This window comes from Hippopotamus amphibius, chromosome X (genome assembly GCF_030028045.1).
Source record: "Hippopotamus amphibius kiboko isolate mHipAmp2 chromosome X, mHipAmp2.hap2, whole genome shotgun sequence".
In the NCBI taxonomy this organism is placed as follows: Eukaryota; Metazoa; Chordata; class Mammalia; order Artiodactyla; family Hippopotamidae; genus Hippopotamus; species Hippopotamus amphibius.
In genome coordinates this window covers 27,663,924-27,675,783 of record NC_080203.1, presented here as the reverse complement: position 1 = coordinate 27,675,783, position 11,860 = coordinate 27,663,924, and the positions used below count along the sequence as shown (strand labels likewise).

Sequence of the window (11,860 nt, the reverse complement as noted above, 5' to 3'; positions counted from 1 at the left end):
TTCTCAAAAGCACCATTTTTAGTGAAATATTATTTGACAGCTACTGATTTTAGAACGTCTTGCTTGATTATAAGGCAGGAAGCTGGTTCGTGCCCCTCGACTTTGTCATGTGCAGTTCTACATTAGGTATTATGCTCTCCACCGGCTATGGTGTTATAGGCTCTTTGGGGATTTGTGAAGCTATGCACTGTGTGCTAAAAACAAGTACTAGATAAAGAGTGAAGGATTTCTGTTTAATGCTGAAAGCAACCTTCTTGCCTAGTGTTGTGATGTTGGACAGTAAAATCCACAGACCAATATGGAGTCTAAAAATCCCGTAATTTAAAATATGCTCTGTTTATTATATTTGATGCTACAGGATTTGAAATTATATTACAAATCTGAGGAAGTGGACTTTTCTTCTTTTCATTTACCTCTGTCCCAGTAGTTGCCACTCCATGTAAAACCTCATTTTGAAAGGAAGCTTCAGCAGCTGTGGCTCATCAGCTGTGGCTTGTGAGTAACTGACTTACAAGCAGTCTCCCTATTAGGTGGCCCTACAAGACCATTGGAAGCATACGGGTTACATTAATTTTTAACAATTCCAAGTGATTGCAACCTGAGAGCCAAGATTTTACACAGTGATGGGTATTGGTATTTTCTTTTCACATTTATATTTTCATGACTCTTACAATTCGATTATATGTCAAGATGCTTCAGGGCTCATAGAATTCATTCACTCAGCAAACACAATAGGCACTGGGGTAGAGAAGTACAAACACCTGGCCTCCATGCTCAGGCAGCCCCCTGCCTAGTTGGACAAGAAAACAATGGCAATAAAAGTCAATAAAAGAGTAATAATAAAAGACAAGAAAATAACAATAAAAGGTGATAAGTACATGGTAAATGAGGGTCCCAATGCGTAGGTAGATCTGTCTTTTTTTTTTAAAGGTTCTAGTCCATTTATAGTTATTATAAAATATCAGCTATATTCCCTGTATTGGACAATATATTCTTGTAGGTTATTTTATACAGAATAGTTTGTACCTCTTACTCCTCTACCCCTGTATTGCCCTTCCCCCCTTCCCTCTCCCCACTGGTAACCAATAATTTGTCCTCTATATCTGTAAATTTGCTTCTTTATTTAAAATATTCACTAGTTTGTTGTATTTTTAGATTCTGCATATGTGATTATCATACAATATTTGTCTTTCTCTGTCTGACTTATTACACTTAGCATAATACCCTCCAAGTCCATCCATATTGTTGCAAATGGCAGAATTTCCTTCTTTTTTTATGCCTGAGTAGTATTCCATTGTAAAATATACCACATCTTCTTTATTCATTCATCTTTTGATGGACACTTAGCTTCCATAGCTTGGCAATTGTAAATAATACTGCTGTGAACATCGGGGTGCATGTATCTTTCGAATTAGTGTTTTTGATTTTTTTGGATATATACCCAGAAGTGGAATTGCTAAATCATATGGTAGCTCTATTTTCAGTTTTTTGAGAAACCTCCATGTTGTTTTCCACAGTGGCGGCACCAATTTACATTCCCACCAACAGTGTACAAGGGTTCCCTAGGCAGATCTGTCTTTAAAGGTAGAATGAGTTAACCTAAATACTCTGGCCTATGGTCCATAGGAAAAGGCTTAGTTTCATTATAAACTAGTAACTTGGAATTCTGGGTTGTACATGAGAGGTGGTGAGCTCGGTTAATAATCAGTGAATTGCCAAGAGACAAAGCTACTCTCTCTGCTGGCAAGATCTGATTTCTGAGCATTTAACCTGGATGCTATGAGAGTGCAAAGGTAGAGTATGGCCGCAATGATGTATTGTGTGCCAGTTACCATTTCTAGAAGTAAAAGCATCACTTTAATTTGTAAAGGAAATCAGAAAGCTGACTTTCAAAATGAAATGTATATGTTTAGATACTTCTTAATTATTTGTAGCTTGGGTTTAAATTTTAATAGGTCTCACTAATTTTTACTCTGATTTGTTCATTATGGAATAATCCTAAATATATGAATTGTTTGCATGTTCCTTTCCCAGAAGCTTTTTTGAAAAAGCTTTTTTGAATCATTTATTGTTTTTCATATTTTAATAAAGTATTTGAAAGCTTTATTTTCTTAATTTGTCTTAAAATATTCCTTTCAGAAATATTCAAAGATAGGTGCTATTAATATACTAAGTAAAGCATTGATGAAGGTCATCTTACTTATCTTATTGGACTGATTCACTGAAAAAGGTAAGTGCTTTTCTGATTTGGCTACTGTCAAATTTTTCAGTTGATGAGCCTACCCACTGTCTTCTTTTGCTTTTATTCATCAAGTTTTTTTCACTTTTTCTTTCCCGGCATGAGCATCCTTGCTATTTCCCAGTACATAATAGCTTGCACCTTTATAGAAAGGTCATATCCTTGCCATATCTAAAATATTGCCGTGCTAACATATACCTATAAGATGCTGAGTAAAGGTAGAAAAATGCACATATATTTCTAAGTGTACACCTTTCTTCAGGAAAAAAAAAAAGTGTGTCAGCAAGCCCACAAGGAACATGACAGTTTATCAAATAGTTGTTCATTTTCTCTGAAATTTGTTCTTAAGTGATAAGGTCAGTAGGGAGACAAGTTTAGGTAATTGTCCATTTGGCTGTTGCAGGTAGGGAACCTTTGTGGTAGTACATAGGTAGACTACGTCTGCAGAGGATGCCTCTGATTAAGTCTTCTGATACAAATCAAGGGCTGGATTTAAGATATGATTTGTGGTAGAATGGATAGAGAATTTAAAATGTGAGAACCAGCTTTAAAACTTGTTAAGAACGTTTAGACATCAGCTTATGTTTTATTTGATTCACTTTATTGAGTTCAGAATCCAAAGTCTATTAATAATAAAACCCAGATTTGCCCTTGAGCATTTCAAGGTTACAAGATGCCTAGTCTTCCTGTTAGTGGGCTATAAATTCAACTTTGTCGTCTATGTTTGCCCTTGCAGTAAATGGGACACCATAATTTTGCAGTTTGCAGCTCGGGGTGAAGTTAAACTGCCCAGTTCGGATACTTTCATAATTTGGGGTCATTGGCCCAACTTGCAGTAAAAGGCTGAATTTTCATCATTAGGTCATTTGCTTTTTAAATGAATGTTTTTTATGTGGAAAGAATATAACCTGATCGACTGGAGAGAGCCCATCAACATAGCAAATGAGACTTGAATTTGCTTTTTGGCTTTGTCACTGATTATGCTAGTGACCTTAGGTAGTCAGTCTGTTGCTAGTATTGCATCTGCCAAATAGGAACAATAGCATTGATATTTAAAGATCTCTAAAAGTGCGGGTGACTGGGGAAGGAACATGGAGAAACCCCTTATCTCCTTATAATTCTCTCAGTGTAGGAGCTCTTTCTTTCTTTTTGTACTGAGGGTGGGAGGCATATTTTGAAAAAACAATCTCTGGGTATTACTACTACCCCCCAGCTCCACTCCCCATCCCCGTTGCTTTTTGCTGATTGGTTGTGTTGAAACAATCAGGATTGTCTTCTGCTCTGTGAATCTTTTCACTGTATCTCTGTATATATTGGTGAATAAAAAGGCAGCAGGGCATTGTAGAGTGGTGTAAACTCCAGGATTCCAAGCAAGTTTCAGTAACAAGCTGTTTGGATTATAGGTATCCCATTACTATCAAGATGAATTTTGGAAGATCTGTTGGTCTGCTTTCCCAGTGTCACTTGTAAATGTCTTTTTTGTGAAAAATAAGTGCCAAATGGCCATTGTAACTGCCCAGGACTTCCGGCCTCAGAAGAGTTGTTGTTTTTTAGTCTTTCCTGATTGCCTCCCCTGCCCCATTCATTCCTCGCCAACGCATTGGGTTGCCTTGCTCTCCTAGCTCCCTCCCACCCCTAGTTTTCCATTCTTAATTTTCTTTCTATTGCTGAGAAAGGCATCAACAGGAGAGATGACCTTTATGAGTCCTGGCCTAGAGGCATTTAAACTTGAAACAGCTACTCTTTTTTTTTTTAATTAAATGGTCATTTGTGTCAGAGATCCTATATGTATGAAAAATAAAAGTGAAGAGACGTCTGCTTAGGATTAGTGCTTTTTGATTTCTGCACCTATATTTTCAAGGTGATATAGATTTATTGTTCCCTGTTAGGGAGCCACTTTTCAAATCACTGATTTGAGAATGCAGTTTGGCACATGAATAAAATGGGACGCAGTGTTGATTTGCAATTTTATTTTTTAAAAATGAAATATTCAAAGTACTTTTTTCTTTCAAATATCGACACATAATGTTTAACTTTAAATATTTACAGCATGTTGTTGTGATGCTCTTGTAGAAAAATGCATGCTTCTGGCCTGAAAGCCAGAGCAAAATGCAAAAGACCATTTAACTGCAGCCAGAGAACATGAACCTGTACAGTATCCAGTCACTTTTCAGCACAGGAGTGAGAGCAGGAATACAAAACTGGAACCTATTGTTTCCTAGCAACATGGCTCAGGCCATTATTACACAATTTCCAGTATGATTAGAACCTCTAACTGTTGTTATATAGAAACTGAAAATCTTGGCATACACTGTAAACATCTTTACTTCTCATGAGAAAGTAAGCAGCTAAAAAGAATATTTTTCTGACGTAAAGGCTACACTTTTCTTTTTCACCTTCTCTCTTACTGATGCTTTTGCCAGAAGAATAGTAAAGATTTAGACATTGTCATGAATCATACAAGTAAAATATTTTTCAAGGACACAATCTGATATACTAACATTTATTTAAGAGGTTAAAGTCCACCACTAAATCTAAGGAAAGATTTTTTAAACTGCCAAACACATTTCCTTTGACAAATAATGTAAGATGACAACTGCCAAGACAAAATCCACAGCAAGTTTAACTCTAACTATTTTCAGTTACTGTTTAGGAAGTAATTTCTTCTTACACACAGTAGTATATTTGGTCCTTAACAGCTTTCACATGAAGGACACACTGAAACAGTCACTATCTTGTGGTTGAATTCTTTTTTGTTGTTTGTTGTTTTCTGGTTTTTTTTGTTTGTTTGTTTTGCTTTTTTGTGTTTTTTTTTTGTTTTTGTTTTTTTGCAGAATAAAGAACCTTACAGAAGGCTGTGGAAGAGCAGTCTGAGATCTGAAGTACTAGTCAAGTCAGCTATGTGTATGTGAGTTCCTCCAAGAACACAACAATGTTGCATTCAGTCTGTAGCCTTCTGTTTTTCCACAAGCTATAATACAACTCTAGTCTCTCCAAAAGTTCTTTTCAATACTTGAGTACTGTACTGTAATTTTGCTTCCATTACCACTGAACTCCATTACAATTGCCCTTATAGGAACATATCCTTATAAATGCAAAAACTTTGCCCTGACTTTCTTAGGTGATATTACAGTGGGGCCTGGTCTGGTGCAAAATTTTTTTTAAACAATGGAAAGAGAAGAAAAAAAAGTAGAAACAACATGATAGGATGCTTGAAACTGTGTCAATAGTAATGAAAAACAAAAATCTTATGAAAATTAGAATTTAATTGTATACCTCTCTACATAGCAGGTGAATTCCAAATCATACATCGTTAAGTTTTCATACATTTGGCTATGTTGTATATATTATATTATGTATATAGTCTATATATTATAGATCTTCTAGATAGATTGACAGTAAAGGACACGCTTATTTTATACATTATTTTGTTTGGTTAAAAATAAAACATATGCATATTTATATGGTGAGTGTTTTACTAAAAATTAATATGAGTTGGGCTTTATTTCCCTTTCCTTCGGGAGTCATGCTTCTAATCAGTAATGATTAGAATGACAACTAAAACTAAACATATTTAAATGTCTGTTCAACTGTGAACTTTTCAGCTCATTTGGATTTCTAGACTGTAGTGCAGGAGTCAAAACAACACAAAACAAAAAAAGCACAAATAAAATGGGCCTAACTAGGAAAAAGAAACAACCACGGAGTATTCCCTGCCTCCGGCCCAGAATATTCTTCATAGGAGAGCCCAACTGCTGTGCTCTCACTTGAACTTACTTGAATGGTGTGTGGCTGTGTAGTAGCAGCCACCTGTCTTCTGGGTATGAGAAATTCATATATTTCTTTTTAAAATGCTTTTTATTTCATCAGGAAATGCAAACGAATTGTTCTTTCATTAACTTAAATTTCAGACCTGAAAGGCATTCTTTGCATTCAGATGAATAGGAAGTGATGTACTCAATATCTCCACCTTCTTATTAAGAAATGCCAAAATGTTTCTCTTAGATTTACTACTCATTAGTGCTAACCTTTTGGGTTTTTTTCTCTTTCCTCCCCCCAAACTCTGGAAGTGGTAAAGAGAACAGTAATAGTTCAAGGCAGTATTAAAACCACAGCTGTAAGTGATAAAAAGTGCATTTCCTGAATATAATACAAATATAACTTTAAGAAAATAAAGGCACAAACTAAATAAACATGTATTACAAACTAGAAATGCACTGTTCAAGGTAATTACTATTAAGTAAAAGGTTCAAATACTTGTTTCTAATGGATAGTTAAAGCAGTTTGAAAATGATACATCATCAGTGAATTGCCAAAAAGTATAACCGCTTAAAATATATGCAAAATAGACTCTAATACTGACATCTTGGATTAGTGATAAAATACATCATTACATTTATGAATGCACTCTCTATATACAGTTCATAAATTATTTTTTCCATTGATTTAAAAGAACATCAGAGGTTCTAGGAACTTAAGGTCCATTTTTAGGCTGGTGTGGAGGTATTCAAATTTTCAACAAGTTTGTTAGTAATTTTAGAATCCTGTCCTGAATAAATACTATACCATTAACACAGGCCTGATTCAGGGAAAAAACAAACAAACCCAATGATATGGTCGTAGTCTGGATTTGTACCTCTTGAGCGGGTGCGCTTCCAATTAAAAAGAGAGATGAGCTCATTATGAATTCTTTCTCTCTCTTGGAATGCATGTGTAACAATGTGGCAATCCCAACCTGAAGGTTTTGAAAATGAAATGTTTGGATATACCCTCCTCTACTGTCTGCCTTTCTCTCACTCGACTTTGTGTAGTTAGAAGCCAGACTCTTTAAGAACCTTAATGTGAGCCTGGATTCTGACTTTGCATATTTTCAAAAAAGACTCATCACCAAGCAAGGCAATGACCCCGCGTTGCATTTAGGTAGTGGCTGGAAAGAATCCAAACTGCGACATTCCATCATAAATTCTCCTTCAGACATAGTGAATGTCCAGACTCGGTGATGAAAGTGCTGAAGCTGGCTAAGGGGAATTTTCCACAGGCTACATTGTGCTGTCCTGTATTTTCATTTGTGGTAACTTACAATTGCACAGCAGTTTACAAACTGTGTCTTTGTCACTGGGCACAAATCTCCCAGTGCACCAAGGGGCTTCTTTTACGACAGGATTCATACAGACTGAGAAACTGCAGCTGATATTAACACTAATCCTGATCTTTCTCTAAAATTTAAATGATTGCAGAACAAAATAACTCTTCCTGGAAAATACCTATTTTCCTAGGCAGGAGAGATGATTAAATCAAAAATAGATGGGCAAAGACTGAGAACTAAAATGACTAACCATATAAATTCTCTTAGTAAAAAATAGTCTGCCTCTCTATAATTAGTTGAAATGTTTTAGGTTGGAAAGGGCTCACTTAAATTTCCTGACTATGGCTGGGAGATGTTCAATACAGAACTGTACATTTGAAAGATAAATCTAAGTGGGGTGAAACAATGTGGCAGCAACTTCCATGATGTTTAGTTTGGTCTTCCCTTTGGTACTTTCCTTTCACCTTAGTACTACGTCTATTTTTTTTTTTTTAAGGTTTTGGCTCTTATGAATTTCTGCAGTAGTAGTGAGTGTAATGTATTGGCATCCCAGGCATGTATGCCTGTGAAAGCCTTTTTGTTCTTTCTTTTGTACCAGAATCACACTTTGTAGTAAATCACCTTTCATGTGCACAAAACCATTGGATTAGTGTATAAATACTGAATCACGAATGTGAAACTATGACCAAAACACACCCTATATATAAATGAGAAATTCCTACCCAGGTTAATAAAAGCTATGTTTACATGACGCCAATACAGCTGGACAATTGAGTACAAAGTGTAGTCAAAACAGGTTGGGTGGGAGGAGTTACATTGGCCAGCTGCCTTGGTATCATGTACACACAAGGAAATAGTGGCAATTGGGTTTGGTGACCACACCCACAGGGAAGTGTGGTAGACAGAACCCAGCCACCACACACCAAAACACAGCACAACAACATGGCATTTATTTCAACAAGCAAGGAGGAATCATCAGGGAGGAAGGGCAAACAGGTCCTGACTCTAGGAGATGGTGGCCGAGGACATTTTACACTTCTTTCGAGGTTTCTTATAACAGATCTGGAACATGTGAAAGAGCTGGCAGTCTTTCGAAATGCAAGGTTCAGATACGATTGCACCACCTTTCAAATAGCCTGCAAGTTCTGCCAACAGCTGAATATGAAACCTCATGTCACAATAGAGATAGAGAACCTTGGGTTCTTTCTTTATAGTTGAACATCTGCATGGCTCAACGAATTGAAAGTGGTGCTTGCTGAAAACTTTTTTTTTAGTTGTTTCAGTTCTACTTGTGTTACTCTGAATACTGCCACACAAGAACTAAAAATCTCTGTCATTTCTTAAAGAGTTTAAACAAACAATATTAAAATACCATCTTCTGTCACATTGAAAGGCAGTTGGATGTTTTTCCTCCATATTTACATATACAGAGTTCTGATCTAGAAAACCAATACAATAAACCATTTTATGTTTTAAAAACAGGCAGTCTTTGGTGACGCAAAGGCAGAGATTTTTTTTGTTACCTCCTGCCTATTTCGCTCTGTCTCATAAAGTGAATATTGTTGGCACTGTCAGAAAGTTCTAAATACTGCTCAACAGACAAAACAAAATACCCATCATAACCTTGCACTCTCCCAGTGCTCAGCAGCTGCTGCTTTTCCCCCTCTGTCCATGCCCGGATGCCATCTTCCCCTTCTTGCAGCCTTTTTTGTTCCTTAGTCCAGGCCTGGGCCACGGCGCGCTGTCTGGCGATCTCCAACACATGATTCTTTTCCTCTTCGACAGTTGTCCCATAGCGGATATTGAAGCACAGAGCCCCGTGCTGGAGCTGGATATCTGCAAACCGTCTAGTCCTCCCATTCAACACGGAAGTCATCTGGGACACAGTGACATTGACACCATTCTCCAGGATGCGCCTCCCTCCCGTGTTACCGATGAGCACCAGGTCTTCCTCCAGAGACCCAAGCTTAATGAAGTAGTGCGTGTCCCTCCCCTCTATGGTAAAATGTAGGTTTTCCAGGTAGTGAGCATTATTGAGAATGGCAGCCAGCCGCCTGCTATCTTCATTGGCTACTCCTATAATATCGGCTGTTACTATGCCATCCTTGATGGCGAATTTTATACCTTTGCCGAAAACAGAAGGAACAGCCGCAAACCTTGGTTGCTTCCCTCCTTCAAGGCACCGTCCATCGTTATATCGGGGAGTCATAGGAAGTTGGTCCAAGGAAATGAAATTCCTGAGCTGTTTCTGGAGCTCACACTGAATACCCAAGATGGTCTAGGAAAGAAGAAAGGCACGGAGCAAATGCAGGACAGGATTAGACACCTGTTATACGCTTGGTGATGGTAGAAAGCAAAGGCTTGCCAGGTTGCTTCCATCTCTCTTGAATTTGCTGGTTTGTGATTTAAAAAACAAGCCAAATTTGGAATCTCTTCACCAGATCTTTGGGAAAGAAAAGACTAACAGCTGATTTGATCACCTGGCATATATTTCTTGCTATCTTTGTGAATTAAGAGTTTAGCATAAGCAAATACATTCCAGCTTGATACCACAGAATCTCAAGAGCTAGAAGGCACTTAACTGGGTCTAGCTCCCCCCCACACAAAGATATTTTATCAATTCAACGGACACGGACTAGCTGTTTATTACTGCATGTACAGTAATACATTAGCCACAGTGAGGTATAAAGAGATGGTATAAGGCACCATTCTTGCTTTTACATAGCTTATGACATTAATAATAACAAGGGCAAATCAGCAAGTTCATGGATCTTTTTACGTGGATTAAAAAAAAAACCTTTTTACTATGGCAGATTTCAAACATACTAATGAGAATAATGAACCTCCTTTGTATCCATTACAAAGCATCAGAAATTTTGAACATTTTGCTAAACTTTGTTTAGAACTTTTAATTACAAAAAGCATTTACATGTTATATGTATTTACAAAAAGGGATAAGCCTATAGTACCTATTTAGAATTTCCTTTCCTTTATAATTTTTTAAAAAAAATTATTTATTTATTTATTTCTTTATTTTCTTTATTGGCTGCTTTGGGTCTTTGTTGCTGCACACGGGGTTTCTCTAGTTGCTGCAGGAGGGGACTACTCTTCATTGTGGTGCGAGGGCTCCTCATTGCAGTGGCTTCTCTTGTTGCGGAGCACGGCCTCTAGGGGCATGGGTTCAATAGTTGTAGCTCACGGGCTCTAGAGCACAGGCTCAATAGTTGTGGTGCATGGGCTCAGTTGCTCCGTGGCATGTGGAATCTTCCCAGAGCAGGGCTCAAACCCGTGTTCCCTGCACTGGCAGGCAGATTTTTAATCACTGCGCCACCTAGGAAGTCCCTATAACTTTTTATACTTGAATTCCAAGCCCTCCCACCCAAATTTCAGTTTTATTTTGTTAAAGCCATTTTTTTTTTTTTGCAAACACAGATATCCCTCTCTCTTTCAACTGAAAGATAAAGTTCCTTCTTGTTTTCATTTGCACCTCATTAAGTGATGGAATTATCTGTTGAACCTTAAATGTTTTGGTATTCCTATTTTTCCAAAGACTTTCTCTCTCTGTAATGTTTATTATTTTGCTTCATTGCCCTTATACACTTTTTCTTTATCAGAATAATTTTTTTTTCGGCTGTGTCGTGTGGCATGTGGGATCCTGGTTTCCCGACCAGGGATTGAACCTGTGCCCCCTGCAACGGAAGCTCGGAGTCTTAACCACCAGACCATCAGGGAAGTCCCATTTACCAGAAAAATTTAATTTGTTATTCCCATGATCTTAATGCACTATACCCTGAATTATTTTGCAGTTCTAGTTCTGATGTTTTTAGGTGTCTGAGTGAACAATTTTCTCTATATAGAATCCATAATTGCCCTTTTTATAAAAAAGTTTTTTTTTGATGTGGACCATTTTGAAAGTCTTTATTGAATTTGTTACAACATTGCTTCTGTTTTATGTTTTGGTCTTTTGACCACGAGGCATGTGGGATCTTGGCTCGCTGACCAGGGATGGAGCCCACACTCCCTGCATTGGAAGGCGAAGTCTTAACAACTGGACTGCCAGGGAAGTCCCCCTCCATAATTGCCCTTGGTAGCCCATTTGAGAATTGTTAAAGTTCAGTTCCACTTTTCTCTTCCACACCAGGCATCAAGTCACATGTTAGTCTTTTCTTTTCCCAAAGCTCCAATTCCCCGATCCTTTCCTCATGGAAGCTTTTTTCTACCTCCTCATTAATCATGGACATTTAAGTGAATATTCAAGAAGACTCAAACATAAGTAAGCAAAATATGTTAATACCATTGCATGGTGTTGGATGCTCTTCTGTTTTTTCAGCTAAATAGAGATGATAAAAGATTTACTAACCTTTCCAGGATCCCACTCTTGAGTTTTTGTCTGGAGCTGTAGAAGCTCATAACTTAATTCCAAATTTTCTAATTCTGGTTTGGGAAATCCAGGCAGTACATTGTGTAATTGGAAGCCAAATAACTCCAACCAACTTCCAATGTCTGTGAGACACAAAATTTAAAAGAAAAAACAT

At 37.3% G+C, this 11,860-nt stretch overlaps 1 protein-coding gene across 4 annotated transcripts in view; it reads right to left on the bottom strand.

Moving 5' to 3' along the window:
- Positions 1-7,912: 7,912 nt before the first annotated feature.
- The window catches only part of TENM1 (teneurin transmembrane protein 1), a 538,104-nt gene continuing 534,156 nt past the window's right edge, over positions 7,913-11,860 (bottom strand). For all 4 annotated transcript variants that reach the window (XM_057718000.1, XM_057718002.1, XM_057718001.1 and 1 more), the window contains 2 exons: positions 11,686-11,828; positions 7,913-9,603 (listed from right to left, as the gene is read on the bottom strand). In XM_057718000.1, the coding sequence (XP_057573983.1) occupies positions 8,845-9,603; positions 11,686-11,828 (902 nt within the window). In that variant the 3' untranslated portion in view covers positions 7,913-8,844. The remainder of the gene's footprint in view (positions 9,604-11,685; positions 11,829-11,860) is intronic.